Below are 20349 nucleotides of genomic sequence, written 5' to 3'. Positions count from 1 at the left end.
TCTGCTCTGTCACAGAAGATTTTTTTTCTTGTAGATGTTATTACAAACCTCCCTGAGTCCCCCAGTGGATTGTCACCAATTTTGTAATTGGAAACCATGTGATTCCAAGCTGGCGAGGTCTGGGCAGAATCCAAACACTGTTTTTAGCTTTGGGCCTCACATGCACACTCCTGGATGCAGATCTTCTATCTGGCCTCCTTCCTTGGGAAGTGGCACTCTGCAGCCCAACTAGGCCCTGAAAGCGTCCCCAGTCATGGCTGCCCAGATTTCCATCTCCATAGGCATTGTGGTTTATAGTTTAAATGCTTGTGGCAGATCAAGTAAGAAACCCAGGCTTTGCAGGTCTAAAAACCATAGTAATTTATAGACTTAAAACCTACAAGAGTTACAGATCTTTAACGCAAACCAACAAAAACATACACACTCTTAGCCCTGAGCCTATGTTCACCCCTTCTTGTGAATACAAAAAAACCCAATTTGACTCAGTGCATTCAGCCAGCAAATTGGACTGAAAATCAACCACAATAAGACAGATATCATGATCTTTAATATTGTCTCACCATCACCAGTACGGCTAGAGGATTATGTTCTCACCAATGTAGAAACATTCACATACTTGGGCAGCACCATCAGCCAGGACGGTGGAACAAGCCAGAACATCTGGAACAAAATCAGTAAAGCCAGGAACACCTTCAGGAGCTTAAATACAGTCTAGAAACCATCAAAATACAACACCCACACCAAACTCAAGATTTATCAGAGCTGCATACTTTCAACTCCCCCTCCCCCGCAATGTTTGTGTGTCACTCAGGGAAGGGGGGCACGACCCCATCCTCGGGTCCAGCCATGGGGAAGGGCCGGGCTGGGGAGCTTCCCCAACATCTGCTGTGGGGTCCCCTTCTGCCCCCCCATGGGAGCAGGCGGGCTGGGGCTGCCTCAGATGCTGCTGAAGCATGGCCGTTCTCTGACCCCCGCCTGCCCTTCCACTCTGGGGCTGGCCCGGCTCCACGGCAAACAGCTGCCGGGGAAACACGCTCACATTTTCCATGGCCGGAGGGAGCGGAGGCAGGGCCCAGGCACTGGGGTTGAGGCCGGAAACACCCAGGGGGCAGGCACCCCATGGATGCGCAGTCCTGCCCCCTCCCCTCACTCCCCCACTGGGGGCGCAGGGGTCAGGCCTGAGGACGGGGAACCTGCCAGTGGAGGGGACAAGGGACTGGGGTGAGATGGGGCCAGGAGTGGGGAGAGGGAGGCAGAGGGGGAGGGAAGTGATGGGTGCCCAAAGCAACAGAAAATCAGGGACAGAGCTGGGGAGAGAACCCAGGAGTCCTGGCTCCCAGCCCCCCCTCCCCTGCTCTAACCCACCAGCCCCCACTCCCCTCAGAGTAACAAGAAGGGTTTCTTCAGGTATGTTAGCAACAAGAAGAAAGACAAGGAAAGTGTGGGCCCCTNGCTGCACTGGGCAGTACAGCATGGGGAGAAGGTGACCAGCCCTCTGTGGAGAAAGAAGTGGTTCGGGACTATTTAGAAAAACTGGATGAGCACAAGTCCATGGGCCCGGATGCGCTGCATCCGAGGGTGCTAAAGGAGGTGGCAGATGTGATTGCAGAGCCATTGGCCATTATCTTTGAAAACTCATGGCGATCGGGGGAGGTCCCGGATGACTGGAAAAAGGCTAATGTAGTGCCCATCTTTAAAAAAGGGAAGAAGGAGGATCCGGGGAACTAAGGGCCAGTCAGCCTCACCTCAGTCCCTGGAAAAATCATGGAGAAGGTCCTCAAGGAATCAATTATGAAACACTTAGAGGAGAGGAAAGTGATCAGGAACAGTCAGCATGGATTCACGAAGGGGAAGTCGTGCCTGACTAACCTAATTGCCTTCTATGACGAGATAACTGGCTCTGTGGATGCGGGGAAAGCAGTGGATGTGTTATTCCTTGACTTTAGCAAAGCTTTTGATACGGTCTTCCACAGTATTCTTGCCAGCAAGTTAAAGAAGTATGGGCTGGATGAATGGACTGTAAGGTGGATAGAAAGCTGGCTAGATCGTCGGGCTCAACGGGTAGTGATCAATGGCTCCATGTCTAGTTGGCAGCCGGTATCAATCGGAGTGCCCCAAGGGTCGGTCCTGGGGCCGGTTTTGTTCAATATCTTCATTATTGATCTGGAGGATGGCGTGGACTGCACCCTCAGCAAGTTTGCAGATGACACTAAACTGGGAGGACTGGTAGATATGCTAGAGGGTAGGGATAGGATACAGAGGGACCTAGACAAATTAGAGGATTGGGCCAAAAGAAATCTGATGAGGTTCAACAAGGACAAGTGCAGAGTCCTGCACTTAGGACGGAAGAATCCCATTCACTGCTACAGACTAGGGACCGAATGGCTAGCAAAAATAACCTAGGGGTTTCAATAGATGAGAAGCTGGATATGAGTCAACAGTGTGCTCTTGTTGCCAAGAAGGCTAACGGCATTTGGGGCTGTATAAGTAGGGGCATTGCCAGCAGATCGAGGGATGTGATCATTCCCCTTTATTCGGCATTGGTGAGGCCTCATCTGGAGTACTGTGTCCAGTTTTGGGCCCCACACTACAAAAAAGGATATGGAAAAATTGGAAAGAGTCCAGCGGAGGGCAACAAAAATGATTAGGGGGCTGGAGCATATGAGTTATAAGGAGAGGCTGAGGGAACTGGGATTGTTTAGTCTTCAGAAGAGAAGAATGAGGGGGGATTTGATAGCAGCCTTCAGCTACCTGAAGGGAGGTTCCAAAGAGGATGGATCTAGACTGTTCTCAGTGGTACCTGATGACAGAACAAGGAGTAATGGTCTCAAGTTGCAGTGTGGGAGGTTTAGGTTGGATATCAGGAAAAACTTTTTCACTAGGAGGGTGGTGAAGCACTGGAATGGGTTACCTAGGGAGGTGGTGGAATCTCCTTCCTTAGAGGTTTTTAAGGTCAGGCTTGACAAAGCCCTGGCTGGGATGTTTTAGTTGGGAATTGGTCCTGCTTTGAGCAGGGGGCTGGACTAGATGATCTCCTGAGGTCCCTTCCAACCCTGATATTCTATGATTCTAACACTACTTTATAGTGCAGAATGCTGGGGAATGAGAAAGTCTGACATGGCCAAACTGGCTTCATTCCATACAACCTGCCTCAGAAAACTCCTCCGTATCTTTTGGCCCAGAACAATCTCAAACCAAGATCTATTGACACAGTGCAGCCAAGAGGATCTGAGCAGGGTCATTGCCAGGAGGCGTTGGAGATGATCGGTCGTGTGCTTCGGATGGAAACTGATTCCATCACCACAGTAGCAATCAGATGGACACCTGAAGTCAAGTGAAAACGAGGCTGCCCAAAAACAACATGGCGAAGAGCTGCGGAAGTCGAGCTGAAAAACCTGGGGCACAGCTGGGGAACCATTGAAAGACTTGCCAGAAACAGACAGGAGTGGAGGAGCTTCGTCACTGCCCTAAACACCAGATGATGATGATGATGAAGGGCGGGCAGGAGGGGTCAATCAAGTGGGGTCAGAGCAAGCAAGATTTGGGGGATTTAGGTGCTAGGGGCACTGCGCTGCAGGGGGCTCAGTAGGGGGCGCTCTCCCCTGGCAGTCAGGCCCGACCCCAATTCCCCAGCGTGGTACCATGGCACCAGCCAGGCCTGGCCACACTGACTGAGGCCAATGGGCCCATCTAGCCCGGCATCCCACCTCCCATGCTGGCTGACTCAGGCTGCTTCACAGGAAGTCCCAGTCCCAGTCCCCCCCGACTGCTCCATGGCGACTGATGGGCCCAGCTGCCCCCAGAGGAAGCCTCCAGCCACCCCATTAGAGGTGGGTTTGTGTTTGAAGCAGGAGGCTTCTCTCCCCTCCCAAATCCATTGGCGAGTTTGGGGGGGAATCACTGCCCCTGAGAACAGCCTCCGTCCTGCTACCTGGGCAACCACTGGGGGAAGATGCCCCATTATCTGTGACTCTATAGATTTCCCCCCGGCCCAGGTACCTGGTCCCAGTCCAGGAGCCAGCGCCGCTCCAGGCTGGGTCGGGTCATTTCCCCCTGCGGGAACAGAACTGTGTCCGTCAGCGATCCCTCCTTCCCCACCTGAGAGTCAGCATCGATCGTCAGGGTCCTTCCCGTGTGTGTGTGGGATTTATATGGCTGGGACGGTATGGGTTGGGCAGCCCCTGGGCCTTGACTGTTCTGTGCATCCCCTGAACAGGGGCCGCCTGGGGGAGCATCCCCCTGGGAAAGGCTCCTTGATCTGCAACTCCCCCTAGGGCCGGGGTCCCCCCCGTCAGCGCCGAACCTCCAGGGGCTGCTGCTCTTCCCTGGCTGGGGACCCCCTAGTGACTCTGTTCCAACTCTGCATCTAGGTGTCCCCTCTGCTGGGCCCAGGTCTCAGGGCAGAGCCTGGCTCTGAGTGTCCCATCTGCGCTGAGTCCCCCCAAGGGTCCGGCTGAACGTGGGGCTCTGGACACTGAACCAGGCCCCTCACCTGCTACCACCAGCTCCACGGGGTCGGTGGGCTCTGACCAGGCGAAGGGATCTGTTTCATAGTGATAATAGCAGGTGTAGCTCCCTCCATCTCCCCGTCTCACACTGCGGATGAGAAATTCCCCCGCAACCCCAGCAGACTCTGCGTGTCCCAATGGGGTCCGATCCCCGACCTTAAACAGAGAGAAGCTGGCATTCCGGCGACCAGCCCGACACCGAACGGTGACATCCTGCCCTAGGGCGGACAACCTGCTGGGGCTGAGGGAGATGGTGGGTTTGGGGTACATCTCTGCTCTCAGAAGGAGACAAAGGGTGAGACACTGACCTCGGCCCAGTCTCTGGGGTCTCACAGCTTCCCCCCGCCGGGATCCCACAGGCTGCACCGAGTTCCTGTATCCCATCCCCCCGGAACTGGGGTACCCAGAGCAACCCACTCCCACCAGCCAGGAGGGCTGCACCCTGCTCCCCTTACTGCCCCAGCCTGGGACTGCTCTCCATCTACCTCTCCCCGCCCCCGGGGAGCTCCAATCTCTCCCCATCCACTGCCCCAGGGGTGAGATCTCTCCAGTGCTGGTCCAAACAGAACCACGACCCAGAGCAGAGATCTATGTGACCCATAAATACCAATCAGCTGATGTACCCGACCCAGCGCTGGGGATGATGCCAACTCAGGAGCCACTCTACCCCACTCCTCTGTGCATCCCCAGAACAGGGGCACCTGGGGAAGTTTGCTCCTGGGAAAGGCCCCCTTTTCTGCAGCTCTCTCTGGGGGCTGGACTCCCCCTTCCCTCAGCCCTGAAACTCCAGCGCCTGCTGCTTTCCCCTGTCTGGGGAACGCCCCCCCTCCAGTGGGCCCCAGGGATCAGGGCAGAGCCTGGATCTGAGCATCCCATCAGCACAGAGACCCCCACAGAGGCTGGTTGGGTGTGGGGCTGTGAGCGGGGACACTGAGCCAGGCCCGTCACCTGCTACCACCAGCTCCACAGGGTCACTGGGCTCTAACCAGACGGGCGGGTCCGATTTGATGCTATAACGGCAGCTGTAGCTCCCTGTGTCTCTCCGGCTCACGTTGCGAATGGGAAATTCAGTCACATCCCCAGCTGGCTGTGTCCTGCTGTGTGTTTGGGTTTCCATCTTTGTACAGAAGGAACGTCATGTTCTGGTGCCGACCCCAACACAGTCACGGCTAACCCCAAGTCGACCCCCCTGCTGGGGCTTAGGGAGATGGAGGGTTTGGGGTAGTAGGTCTCTGCAGTGAGAAGGAGACAGGTCATGAGACAGACCCCGGCACAGTCACTGCGTCCCGTCCTCACTGCATGGTCCAAGAGACGGGGCCCCTGGGAGAAAACCCAGCCAGAGGAACCGCTCTGAGATCCCAGAGATTCCTGGGAGCTACGACTAAAACTGTCCGAGGATCTAAATCCAGAGCATCTCTCTGTACCCGTCTATCTACTTAATGGGCCCCCCAGGCTGGGATCCAGGACGCCTGGGTTCTATCCCCGGCTCTGGGAGGGGAGTGGGGTCTAGTGGTTAGATCAGGAGGGGGCTGGGATTCAGAGGTGCTGGGTGCTGCACAGACACAGTGAGAAAAAGCCCCTACCCTAAAGCCAAGCCCTGACTATCTTACCAAACACAAGGTGCAGGAACAATGATTATACCTGTTCATACACGGGGAAATGGAGGCAGAGGCAGTTTAAGTGACACCCCAAGGTCCCCTGGGGACAGGAATCCCCCCTCCCTCATCCCCCAATCTCCAGTGGCTGGGGAACCCCCCAGTGACTCTGTCCCTGATTCACGGCTGGGTGTCCCCTCTGCTGGGCCCAGAGCTCAGGGTAGAGCCTGGCTCCGAACATCCCATTCGCCCAGAGAGCCTCTGTGCATCTGGCAGGCTGTAGGGCTGGGAGTGGGGATGCCACGCCAGACCCCACACTGCTACAACAATCTGCACGTAATTACTGGGATCCGACCATTGGGCAGCTGTAATCTGGAGTCAGATCAGCAGCTGTAGAACCTGTGTCCTCCGATCTAGCACTGGGGATGGTGAATTCACCCCCATTCCCAGCAGCATCCAGCTCCCATATTCGGAAACCATCTTTATACAGAAATAACCTTCTGGCCTCGCACCAATACTATCAGCGGATGGTGACGGCTCTCCCAGGGCAATCACCCCCCTGGGGCTGACGGATATGGAGGGTCCGGGCACAGGGAGCTCTGTGTTCACACAAAAACAGGAGTGAGATGGGGATACACAAACTCCTCCCTGTGTGCCTGTAACCTGCCCTTAGTGCCCAGCCTCAGGGACAGCGCCGGGGCTAACAGACACCTCACTGCATCCACAGTCTGTTACTCCTGGGGCAATTCTACGCATCTGTGGACACGCTAGGGTTGCCAATTTTGGTTGGATGTATTCCTGGAGATTTCATCACATGACTTAATCTTTAATTAAAGATTAATCTATAATTCCTGGAAACTCCAGGCCAATCCCGGAGGGTTGGCAACCCTAGGACATGCATAATTCATTTGTCCTGCATAATTTTGTTTTTTCTGCACAGAAAATACATTCTGCACAAGACGTGCTGCAGTTCCGCCTTTCACTCACCAGAGGCCGCTGTGGTGCCAGAGCAGCCAGCAGCATGAACACAGCCGCTGTTCTGGTGCTACAGCGGCCCCTGGTGGGCAAAAGGCGGAACTGCAGCACTTCTGGGGCAGAATGTATTTTCTGTGTGGGAAAAAATTCTCTGCCTGCCCCGTGCTGCAGAATTCCCCCAGGAGCAGAAGTTCATCACAGCACCTGCCGCAGAGCCAGGTTAGGGCAGAGTGGGGCACCCAGGGCTGCTGGGGGGGGTCACAGACTGGGCCTCAGGAGCTAGTGGGGTGGCCAGGGTGTTGACTGCAGGTGTTGGCCAGGGCTTTCAAGGTGCAGCCATCTTTAATCATCAGACCCGTTTAAATAGAAGCTCCTCCTTACTTAGGGAGGGAGGGCACACGATACTCTTAGCCAATAGTTTAGGGCAGTCGTTGTAAGGAGGAGCTTCTATTTAAATGGGTCTGTTGATGAAAGATGGCTGCACCTCGAAGGCCTTGGCCAACACCAGCAGTCAAGCTTTTCACGAAGAGAGGTTATACGGTCGCTGCTATGGGACCTGAAGAAACAAACACACCATTGTGGCAAACAGAGTTTGAGACGGGTCATGGGAGCGGGGAAACAAGGATAACTAACGATGCCTGTACCCGCAGGAATAACGCAGTGGAGAAACACAAGGCCAGACTGCTGTGCCATGATTTGTTTGAGACTCTGGCCCCTGGCCAGGAGAACCCAAACGAATCAAACGAAGGCCTGTACGGAGACGAGGCACAGGTACGTTGTATGTAAGAACATTCAAAGGGGTGGTTTGGCAGGGACCGATGCTCGGTTGGCTAGAGACTTTTGGATCAAGCCTGCACAGAGACATATTTCAGTTGTTGTTTGTTGTTTTTAAAAGCTGCATGCGGAAGGGCTCTCTTGATACACGGTGTAAAAGGTTTTAAAATCATATTATGAAAAAGTACAAAGATGCCTTACACGCATTTCTTACTGTCAATTTTTCAGCAGCTGAACGATAGTTCTTCAGAGGACTTGGAGGTTTTGGACACCGACAGCTCCGAAGGACCGAACGGTTTGGGCCCGATCTGTTTTTGCCCAGACACAAAACCAGATGCTCCACAAAATGCCAAAACAGCGGGGGACGCTTATTCTATAGGCCTGTACTATTTAAAGTTGAGGGAGAAATTCGGTATTACGCCGGTGCGAGTTCATAACCATAAAACCGTGATGCATGCAATTGTGCGAGCGGCTGTGCACAGAATCATCAAGCACTGCCCGAGAGAGAAACAAAATGAGGATTGTCCTGGGTGCGCCATAGATGCCCCCGGTCAGAGGCATCATGCCTGCGTGTCCTGGTCTTTAGATGATGTGAATTGTAAAATTAAAGAAATTAGCGGTAGTTTGTGTATGGAGGACCCTAATAGCGTTTTAGATAAGTCATCAAACCACCAGATAAATGTTTAATGCAAAATTTTGAACGTCTCCTTCGTTCAGCAAATTACAAAATCTTACCAAGAAAAAACACTCACAGTTAGAGCGTGTTTTGGGAACAAAACAGGCCATGTTGTAAAATAAAATGTCAGTTGAAAATAACTGTGTAAAGCGTGTTTTTACGGAGTTCAAAGGATGTGGGGTTTGTCAAAAGGGCGGTAGGTTGCCCCTGTAGTATATGCACAGTTAGGTTACAGTTTGTCATCAACAACAAAAGGTATATGAACGGCCTGTTCCTCTAACAAAGGCCCAGCCACCTCACCCAGCCCTGGTGTTTGTGCATGAGGGTTATAGGCTCCCTATGGACCGTCGCAAAGTAGCCCCAGAACCCCTCTTAAATCATACCAGCTTCGGCTGGACCTTTTCATTTTCCACCCCAAGGCCCTCTGCATTAGGACTTATTCATAGCCCCTCTGATTTCAACAACGTCTCCGGTCCCTCATCTACTGTTTCATATTATTTAATGCTGTACATCACCTAGGGTTACAGTTTGCATAAAAGTGTTTTATAAAAACAAAACAAAATATATTCTCTAGGGGCTTAGACAAGATAATGATCAACAAAATTGTAATTCTTGCTTTGCAGGCCTTGCTACAAAGTATCTTTCAGTTTGTTTTTGTTAATATTTCTGATAGGCCGTAAGATGGGGGAGATAATACCTCAGAAAGTGGAAAAGTGCTTCCAAATGATAAACGCTTGCCCATGCTAAAGCCTAACAACTAACACAGACAGGCTGCCGACAAAACCGTTTCACTAAAAGAGTTATCGACATGGCCCCTAAAACTCAGGACAGCTTTCGTACCCCCATGGCTGATCTCTGTCGCTCTGGCTTTTTTTTTAAATGTGTTTGTTCTTGGTTTAGATTTTTAAAAAACATTTAAAAAGAAGAAGAGAAAAAGGGGGGAGGAGGGAGAAAAGAGTGTGTGTGTGTGTGTGTGTGTGTGTGTGTGTGTGGAGAGTGGGGGTGAGGAAGGCTCCGTATCTCTGGTAAAAAACGGCTAACTTTTTTACATACGCTATTTTTCCTTGTGTTGTTTGTATAAATCCAAACTTTAAAAAGCAATCTTGGTTTGTTTTTTTTATTAAAACACATCTGTAAACTCCCCTCAATGGCCAGTTTTCATATTCTTACCCAGTTGTTGTTTTGGTACTGTAAAAACACTATTTTTAAAAGGACAGGCTAGTATCTTACGCCTTTTTAGTTTACTAAACTTCTACAAAATATCCCTCAGAGGGGCCTTGTTTTGTTACAGCTCAGTCAACACTGGTTTTTCATAACAAACTTTAAAAAAAACATAATGCTTAAATAGGCCTCACTGCATACAGAATATCCTTTAAAACGGTCATGTGATGTTACCTCCCAGTCAATTCTGTATTTTCGTGTTAAATGTTCAAAACCTTTATATAATGAAACACTGCGTGTTTAGCAAGTGTAAAAGTATGGGGGGGAAGTCAAGGGGTGAGGGTATTCTTCAGATAGGCTATCTCGGAGCTTCGTGCGGTCACAAAGCGGTGGTTTTTGTCTTTTACAATCAGTAAATGGAATAAAATACTTGTTATAACTTTCATAAAGTATCTTTCAATGCAATCGCACCATTTTTTAAAAACGTTAACAGCGTTTAAAAAGTTAGGAAAGATGTCTGTGTAAAAAAACAAGCAAACTGAAGGGGTGACCCCTAGAGCCTTGCTAAGGCAGACTCTAGTGCATGGAGCACTGGTTAGCCTAATTAGTCTTATCTGTTTTTAAAATGTGAAGAAAGCCCCAGCTCCAGCCTGTGTTGTATTCTTTTAATAAAATCTATGGCCCCAAAACAAACACAGGAGCTTGTACCGGTGTCTCAGCACACGGGGTGGCAAACATTTAAAAACAAAGCAACAGAGGGTCCTGTGGCACCTTTAAGACTAACAGAAGTATTGGGAGCATAAGCTTTCGTGGGTAAGAACAAAGACGTTCTAATAATGCAACAGAAAAATTCATACTTAAATCTAAAAGCCCTAGGAAAATAAAAGCTTACTATAACTGTCACATGGATTTGTTAAAAAGGGGGGAGGAACATAAACTTCTCTCTGATCCACCGGATTACAAAATAAGGGGAATATAAACTAGCCGTTACTAAGGTTCTGTGGTTTTCACTCTGGGGTGTTTTCTGCGTGCTCTTTTTTATTTTTTAATTGAAACACGTAGGTAAAAATGTTAAATAAAGGGCTCTGTCTTCATACAGGCTTGTCTTTTCAAGTGTTTATTCCTTTACAAAACTTAATATCACTTTCACTTGTATTTGTTAAAAAGCAGGCGAAGAAGCGGCCTTCTTATCTCTGATCTACTGACTTACAGAGGCTGTTTTTGCTGACAGATGCTTTGCTGAAAAAGCCTGCTGTCCTTACTAAAAAAATGACCAGTGCTAGCCTAAACCTAGGGGAAAACTTTTTTATCACTCTACATTACTTTTATAAACAGGTTTTCTGTGTTTTTAACCCTGGGTTGTTTCTGCAGACTTACATTTTATTGAAATGGGGCTAAATGAAAAAAGTGTCTTCAGGTAGCCTGTTTTTTCGAAGGGGTCTTCTTCTTTTCTAACCCACTACCTTCAAAAGGCTGGTTCTCACTCAAAACCTTGGGGGAAAACTTTTTCTTAGTAAAGGTTTTGTGGGTTTAGGTCTGGGATGTTTCTGTCTGCTCTTTTTTAATTGAAACACTCCTATAAATAAAGAAATGTGTCTTTAGCTAGGTTTGTTTTTTCGTGTGTTTATTTAATAAGTTAAAAAGAGGGGGTTTTAAGGCATTACTTTAAAAAAAGCACATTTTTGAATGGTTTATATTATGTGTTGGTCAGCTTTTGTTACAGGGCCCTCGTCGTTTAAATAAGAGCAGAGCAGGGGGCCCCTTGTTTTTTTCTGGGGAAAAACACAGGAGGGCTCTGGCTACATACTCAGAGCCGGCTCCAGGCACCATCTTCACAAGCAGGTGCTTGGGGCGGCCAAGGGAGAGGGGCGGCACCTGCGGCAATTCGGGGGCGGCAGGTCCCTCACTCCCTCTAGGAGCGAAGGACCTGCCGCTGAACTGCCGCCGCCGATCGTGGCTTTTTTTTTTCCCCAATTGCCGCCGTCGATTGTGATCGCGGCTTTTTAATTTTTTTTTTTTGCTTGGGGCGGCAGAAATGCTGGAGCCAGCCCTGTACATACTTTAGCTTTCTTAAACTTTCTTTGTAAAAAGTTTTTATTTTCTATAGTAAGCTTATTTCCAGTCAAAGTTACTATTCTTTTTAGTACACGTTTTTGGTATAATTTTGTTTTAAAAGCAGGCCTAGGACTTGTGTTATGTTCTGGCTTTCTTCTCTCTAATCACAGAGGCTGTTTTTGCTAACAAGAGCTTTGCTAAAAAAAAACCCACGTTAGTCTAAAACCTAGGGGAAAGCTTTTTTATCACTATACATTACTTTTATAAGCAGGTTTTCTGTGTTTTTAAACCCTGAACTGTTTCTGCAGACTTACATTTTATTAAAACACTTATGCCTAAGGGGCTAAATAAAAAAATGTGTCTTCATACAGGCTTGTCTTTTCAAGTGTTTATACCTTTACAAGACTTTCACCTCTCTCTTTTTTAAAAAGTCCGGGAAGAAACAAACTCCTTCTCTCTAATCCACTGGTTTACAGAATAAGGGGAATATAAACTAGCTGTTACTAAGGACCTGTGGTTTTAAACCTGGGGTGTTTCTGCCTGCTTTATTTTATTGAAACACACCTGTAAATACAGGGATGTGTCTTCATATAGGTTTGTCTTTTAAAGTGTTTATCCCTTTACAAGACTTAATATAACTTTTACTTGCATTTGTTAAAAAAATTAGGGAAGAAGCAGCCTTCTTATCTCTGATCCACTAACTCACAGACGCTGTTTTTGCTGAAAACGCGTGCGGTTTCAAATTGTTCTTACTAACAAATAATCCGTGTTAGTTTAAAACACAGGGGAAAAACTTTTTTATCACTATGATTTACTTTTATAAACAGGGTCTCTGTGTTTTTAACCCTAGTATGTTTCGGCATGCTCACTTTTTATTGAAACATATGCAAAAGTGCTAAATGAAGGTATGGGTCTTTATCAGGGCCGCCCGGGGGGCGGGGGCAAGTGGGGCAATTTGCCCCGGGTCCCACAGGGGCCCCCATGAAAATATAGTATTCTATAGTATTGCAACTTTTTTTTATGGAAGGGGCCCCCAAAATTGCTTTGCCCCAGGCCCCCTGAATCCTCTGGGTGGCTCTGCTTCATATAGACTTGTATTTTAAAGTGTTTATTCCTTTACAAGACTTAATATAACTTTTACTTGCATTTGTTAAAAAGTTTGGGGAAGAAGCAGCCTTCTTATTTCTGATCCACTGCTCACAGATGCTGTTTTTGCTGACAATGGCTTTGCTGAAAAACCCTGCTGTTTCAAATTGTGCTTACTAAAAAATAACCCACATTAGTCTAAAACTTTTTTGTCACTGTACATTACTTTTATAACCTGGGGTTGTTTCTGCATGCTCTTTTTTTTACTAAAACACTTATGCCAAGGGGGCTGAATAAAGAAATGTGTCTTTAGATAGATTTGTCTTTTCAAGTGTTTATTCCTTTACAAGACTTAATATAACTTTCACTTCTATTTGTTAAAAAGTGGGGGAAGAAACAAACCTTCTTCTCTCTGATCCACTGGTTTACAAAATAAGGGGAATATAAACTGTCTGTTACTAAGAATCTGTGGTTTTAAACCTGGGGTATTTCTTTTTTTATTGAAACACTCCTGTAAATAAAGACTGTCTCTTCATTTAGGCATGTCTTTTCAAGTGTTTATTCCCTTAAAAGCCTTAATATTACTTTCACCTCTATTTGTTAACAAGTGGGGGAAGAAGCAATCTTCTTCTTCTCTCTGATCCACTGGTTTACAAAATAAGGGGTTTATAAACTGTCTGTTACTAAAAAACTGGGGTTAAATCTAGGGTGCGTCTGTTCTTTTTTTAATTACAACACAAAGAAAAGGGATGTGTCTTAGGTTTGTCTTTTCAAGTCATTATTCCTTTGCAAAACTTAATGTAACTTTTACTTTTGTTTGTTAAAAAGCAGGTAAAGCAGCAAACTCCTTCTCTGTGATCCACTGACTCACAGAGGCTGCTTTGCTAACGGGAGCTTTGCTGCAACTTCACATTGTTGTTACTAAAAAAAATAACCCATTAGTTTAAAACCTAGGGGAAAACTTTTAAAAATTGTTTGTTACTAAAAGCTTATGGTTTTAACTTTTATAAAAACCCCTCTGTAAAAGGGCTACATGGCGGGGAAAATGCTGGGGGTCTGTTGTTTTAGAGAAGAATAAGACAGTTAAAAAGGGGGAGAGGAGGGGAGGAGAAAGAGGAGGGAGATGGCTCTTGTTTAAAATCTTAGGACTCTAGAATTGGTTTAGGAAAATGAATTCTATGACGCTGCTGTAGAACAAACTCTGATTGGTCCAATCCAAAGGTGGCGATAACAAGTCTGAGAGGGTCTGAACCAGGGAAGTTGCCTCGTTCTACAGAAAGACTTGAAAGGTGATATTTCTCTCTCTCTCTCTCTCTCTCTCTGAGTCAACCATGTGCTGTCTATCTTGCCCTTTGCAAAGGGGGCTCTCTTTTTCCTTTTCTTGCCCTGTTCCTTCTTTTAACCTCTCTTTATTCTTAACCTACGCTGGTATTGAATAGTTTAAATGTATCTTTATTCACTTTTTTACCATGTGCTTACTAAACAGGCTCTGCCTTAGTAAATTCCCTTTTTAAACCTAGTTTTCAATATTATTTAATTTTTTTCTTAACCCACCCTGATATTTAATACGCCTTTTACATTTATCTCAAACTTTTCTATTCTTTAATAGCCTACTAAACAAGGCCTTTACCATCATCTCTCCTTTCTTTAAAAACTTACCTCTATTCTTTCAAACTAAACCTTTAAAAACAAAAATCTTTCTATTCTTTCATAACTAGCCCTTTACAAACATCTCTCCTGACTGAACCACATCCAATAACCTTTCTTTCCCTTTTTCTCTAAATCTTACCCAAACTTTCTTTTTTCATCTTTAAACTCTCTCACTCTATTCTTTCAACCCTTTTCTCTCAATGTATCCAAGCACAAACACACACAACACTTCCCCTAGTCAAACACACACACACACACACACACACACACACACACACACACACACACACAGAGTCTCAAAATGGCCAATGGCACCAAACTTTGGCGCCAACAGAAATGGGGTGGAAAGGTGGGACATAAGCCCTAAATGGGGCATGGAAACCTGTCAAAAATGCATGGTGATGAATGCTATCGAGGGATATACTACTCAAGTATCCTGGGGGGTGGAGAGGCTCCCTCTTTAGCCAGCTGAAGACAAAATGGAGGGGTTTAAATAGACTCTCTCTTGTGGGTGGAGAGCCCCTCCTCACTCCTATGTAAAGTCCAGCTCCAAGATGGAGTTTAGGAATCACATGGGCAGGTCACATGTTCATGCATGACTCACAGTTTTTATAGGTAGCATCCATTGTTTACATGCTACCTAGAACGTCGTCAAGTAGACTTCTTATGTGGATTGGAGTATTCCAAGATCCATTGTCCTTTAAGTGTTTCTTGATTAGGTACTTAATTTCAACATTCCTTTCTCCAGGAACTGACCAAATGCTCTAAGATTATTTAGAAATAAAGCCAGTACACAGCCAACATTCATAACATTCATAACTTGGAATACAAAAATGATGCATTCATACAAATAGGATTAATACATTCAATAGATCATAACCTTTGAGATATGTTACATGACATATGTAGCATAAAACACATTCTAAGCATATTTCCATAAAGCCTTATGGGAGGTACCATCACAGAATCCAACCCCCAAATAAACCCGTTTTACTCTGTATAGTATGAAGCTTATACAGGATAAACTCATAAATTGTTCGCCCTCTATAACACTGAGAGAGATATGCATGGCTGTTTGGTCCCCCAGGTATTAATCACTTATTCTGGGTTTACTAATAAACAAAAATGATTTTATTAAGCATAAAAAGGAGGATTTAAGTGGTTTCAAGTAATAACAGACAGAACAAAGTAAATTACAAAGCAAAATAAAACAAAACATGCAGGTCTAAGCCCAATACATTAAGAAACTGAATACAGATAAATCTTACCCGCAGAGATGTTCCAATAAGCTTCTTTCACAGACTAGACTCCTTCCTAGTCTGGGCCCAATCCTTTCCCCTGGTACAGTCCTTGTTAGTTCCAGCTCAGGTGGTAACTAGGGGATCCCTCATGACTGGCAGCCCCCTTTGTTAGGTTCCACCCCCTTTTATAGCTATGGCCCAAGGTGGGAATCCTTTGTGTCTCTCAGGGTTCCCACCCCGCCTTCTACATAGAAAAGCACCAGGTTCAAAATGGATTTCAGTTCAGGTGACATGATTACATGTCCTCTGAGACTTCATTACCCAGTTGCTGGCACACAGGTATACAGGAAGTCTTACAAGTAAACAGAGCCATTTACAACCAGTTGTCCTGGTTAATGGGAACCATCAAGATTCCAAACCACAATTAATGGCCCACACTTTGCATAATTAAAATCGGACCTCAGAGTTAGATTTCATATTTCTAGTTTCAAATACAAGAATGATCCATTCATACAAATAGGATGAACACACTGTATAGATTATAAGATTTGTAATGATACCTTACAAGAGACCTTATGCATAAAGTGTATTCCAGTTACATCATATCATATGGAGTGCAACGTCACACCAACACGGTTTCCTCCCAGGTTCGGGGTTCAGCTGCGGGAGGGACGATGGCATCAGGGTCCCTCTTTTTGGCTGCTCTGCTCAGGACATCTCCACGGAGAAGGGTATGGCTGGTCTGGGGGGCCCAGGAGATGGGGGGTGGCAGCCACTTACTTTAAGGCCTCCAATGGGTGGTGGGTGACAGAGCCCGCCCTGCAATATCTTACCCACCAATGATGCCTCGTTTCTGACACCCCAATTTTGGGTCATGGATTTCTGCTCCCCCACTTCTCCTGTGTCCCAAGCAGACCCCAGCCCAGCCCGTGGGTTCTGTCCGGTGGCCAGTTGGGTTGGACTAATCCCGTCTTTCTGTCTCACCAAATTTCCCCCCAACATTCATTCGTCCAGATTCTCAGGATGCTGCCTGAACTTCTCACTCACCTTTGTCGGCTGAACCCACCACGAGTGGACATTTGGAGGCTACGTTATCACAGCTGCTCCCAGGGTGGGGAGATTTGGAGGGGGGGTAAAGGAAGCTCTGGGGGTTTGTACACTAGAAACCCAGGACAGGGGAGGTCCAGGGAGAAAGTGGGGGGGAAGAGAAAAGGGGCTGGGGGACTCCGCTGCAGAGAGAGGAGGGGGACAGACACCTGGGGGAGCAGTAAGTGCCATTATTCCAGCCCCAAGGTCAGATGCAGCGTCCCCACGGGGGGCTGGGGGCTCTGTCTTGGGGCACTGGGGGGGGAGCTGAGATTCTGCAGGATAGGCAGGCCTGGCTCGGGACTTGTCTCAGGGCGATGAGCCCTGGTGGTCCTGGGGGATTTAACTACCCAGCTGCCTGTTGGGAAAGCGCTAGGGCCAAACTCACCCTGCCCAGTGCGGCCCTGGATGGATGGGGGAAGACAGTGGGTGTTTGAGGGGGAGGTGGTAACTAGGGGTGGCCGATTTAGACTTGATGGGGACCCCGAGGCAGGAGCTGGCTGCGAATGGGTAGGTGGGTGGGGTGACCATAGCTGTGAAATGCTGGGTGCCCAACCCAAAGGAAAGGGGGCACAGCAGGCAGCAATGGGAATCCATCCAGGAAGGGGTTAGTTATAGAGTGCCTGGTCTGCCAGTGCTCTGGGCTCCCTGCAGATGCAGGCAGTTTCCTCCCCATGCTAAGCCCTGGAATGGCCCCGCTCCCAACTGACAGCCCTGGGCAGAGATCCAGGAGTGGCTCCTCTAGCTGGTACCACAGGGGCTAGTGCTCACAGTGTGACAGGTTCGGTCACAGAGACCATCTTGGGACTGTCACCTGACATGCCGGGATTACCTCTGAGTCCATTTTCCCTGCCAGCTTGGGACTCCAGAACCCTGCCTTGTTGAGCCAGATACACCAGCCTGCAGCAACACAGACTCAGGTCTGGTCCACGCCCCCTAATCTGCAGACTTTAACCAAAACCTGCTCAGCAGTTTTCCTATTTCCAGCACCCAGATACCCAGCTCCCAATGGGATCCAAACCCCAATAAATCTGTTTTAATCTGTATAAAGCTTATACAGGGTAAACTCATAAATTGTCCACCCTCTATAACACTGATAGAGAGATATGCACAGCTGTTTGCTCCCCCAGGTATTAATCACTTACTTACACTTACTAATAAAATCACTTTTGTTTATTAATTAAGTATAAAAAGTAGGATTTAAGTGGTTTCAAGTAATAAACAGACAGAACAAAGTAAGTTACCAAGCAAAATAAAACAAAATACGCATGCCTAAATACATTTAAGAAACTGAATAAAAGTAACTCTCACCCTCAGAGATGTTCCAATAAGCTTCTTTCACAGACTAGACTCCTTCCTAGTCTGGGCCCAATCCTTTCCCTGGTACAGTTCTTGTTAGTTTCAGCTCAAGTGATAACTAGGTGATTCCTCATGACTGGCAGCCCCCTTTGTTCTGTTCCACCCCCTTTTATAGTTTGGGCCCAAGGCGGGAATCCTTTCTCTCTCTCTGGGTTGCCACCCCTCCCACTAAATGGAAAAGCACAAGGTTTAAGATAGATTCCAGTATCAGGTGACATGGTCACATGTCACTGAAATAACTCATTCTTCATTACCCACAGGCTGGTCCCCACATCCATAAGCAGGCTTGCAGGTAAATAAACCATTTACAGCCATTGTTCTAGTCAAATGGTGCCATCAAATTCTAAACCACCATTAATGGCCCAAACTTTGCATAATTACAATAGAACTTCAGAATTAACTTCATATTTCTAGTTTTAGATACACGACTGATACATTCATACAAATAGGATGATCACACTCAGAAGATTATAAGCTTTGTAATGATACCTTACAAAAGACCTTTTGTATAAAGCATATTCCAGTTACATTATATTTAGACTCATAAGCATATTTCCATAAACATATGAAGTGCAACATCACACACAATATCAGGGGTTCAATCCTGGGGAGACGCTGTCAGGTCAGGAACTGGGATTCTCCAAGGCAGGGGTGTTTGGGGGCAGGCGTGGTTTGTGCAGGCGTCTCAGCCCTCCTAGGGAAAGCGGCTTGTCCCCTGGGGAGATTCTGTTCCCTACACGGCCGGATCCAGACTCCTGGGGGTGCAGAGGGATAGCGGGTTAGAGGGGCCCATTTTGCCATGGGCCCAGCCCCTAGGGGGAGCAGAGGCACAGAAGGGGGGGTCCACCTCACCTAGGATATCCCCCTCGGACGGCTGTATACGGGTTCCTCCTTTGGGCGGCTGTAATAGGCCTCAACCAGGATCAGCCCCAGGACAAGTAGGACCACAGCGCCCAGTGCCAGACGGGCGATGTTGGCGATGGTGAAATCCAGGCGCCCCGGGAGGGCTGTTGTGGGGGGAAGGGAAGAGTCACTCGGCAGCCCAGATGGGGAGATCAGCAACTGGCGCTGCCCCAGGAGCAGAGTCCCCAACCTCCCGCTCTGGCAGGTCCAGCCCAGCTGCCTCTGGGGGTCTCCCAGGGGCTGTGGCTCTGGGGCCTCCCCGGGGCCGGACTCCTCAGGGGAGGCTGTGTCCTGCTGCCCCAGGGGGCTGAGCTGCAGGTTCCCTGGTGAAGGGGGCTCCCAGCTGAACGAACTTCCCCCTGAGACACCTGGCACCTCAAGATAGGGCCAGGGGATCGTGACAATCAGAGCCTCAGGGTCTTAGCCCCCCAGAACAGGGAACCACCCCAGCTCCCCGTCCCCATAGGACCCCTCTGTCCACCCCCACAGGTGCCTCTGCCACGGCCTGTCTGCTGTGCAGTGAGCCCATCCCTGGGGTATCTCGGCTGCTGACAAACAGCCAGGCAGTGCGTGCTGGGGGAGGCTGGTATGTTAACCGCTGTCCCCCACACTTGAGTGGTGCCCAGAGCCCTGGGGACCAGGGTACAACCAGAGGCAGCAGAACATCTACTGGGGAGGGTCAGGGGGTCCCCTGACACCAGTGTGGGGAGGGGAAGCAAGAACCAAGGGAATTCTGGGAAATGCTCACTCCTATTCCCAGGGCAATGTCATGTGGCTCAAAAAGGGGGGGCTATTGCCCCAGGACTCTGGCACCCAGCTGGGCCCAATTTCAGAGCCCAGGCCCCCAGATCCTGCCCCTTCCCTGGCATCCCCCAGCAAATTCCGGGCAGTGACCCGCAGAGCAGGAGGCATCAGGGGAGCTGGGGTTCTGGGGCTGACCTTCCCCCGATGTCTGGGCCCCACACACACCTGGGGACTATGACCTGTTTCCACAGCTATTGCCCCCCTCCCCCAGGCCCCAACTCCTCTATGGGTCCCAAGAACGGGAGCAACCCGTGGGAGCATCCCCCTTGGAAAAGTCCCCTTCTCTGCAGCTCCCTCTGGGGGCAGGAATCCTCCCCCTGCCCCAAACCTCCAGTGGCTCCTGGTCCCCCTTGACTGGGGAACACCCCAGTGACTCCATTCCCGCTCCACGGCCGGGTGTCCACACTGCGGGGTCAGGGCTCAGGGCATCCCATTGGCACCGAGACCCCGTGCGGGTCTGGCTGGGGGTGGGGCTG

The 20349-nt window shown here is 48.5% G+C and overlaps 2 protein-coding genes across 8 annotated transcripts in view; one reads left to right on the top strand and one right to left on the bottom strand.

The window, feature by feature from the left end:
* LOC117870509 overlaps positions 1–8668 on the top strand; it is a 47761-nt gene extending 39093 nt beyond the window's left edge. The window contains exons 2-3 of one of the 2 annotated variants that reach the window (XR_004643997.1): positions 7729–7849; positions 8081–8668. Coding sequence is in view for 1 of the 2 variants with exons in the window: in XM_034757703.1 (XP_034613594.1) it covers positions 7628–7849; positions 8081–8539 (681 nt within the window). In the remaining variant the exon portion in view is untranslated. Of the gene's footprint in view, positions 1–7564; positions 7850–8080 lie in introns of those variants that run through there. The other variant, XM_034757703.1, reaches the window with a different exon arrangement.
* LOC117870507 (immunoglobulin superfamily member 1-like) overlaps positions 1–20349 on the bottom strand; it is a 307321-nt gene that overhangs the window by 117317 nt on the left and 169655 nt on the right. The window lies entirely within an intron of this gene.

This window comes from Trachemys scripta, unplaced genomic scaffold (genome assembly GCF_013100865.1).
Source record: "Trachemys scripta elegans isolate TJP31775 unplaced genomic scaffold, CAS_Tse_1.0 scaffold_30, whole genome shotgun sequence".
Classification (NCBI taxonomy): domain Eukaryota; kingdom Metazoa; phylum Chordata; order Testudines; family Emydidae; genus Trachemys; species Trachemys scripta.
This window is presented reverse-complemented; position numbering and strand designations above follow the sequence as displayed.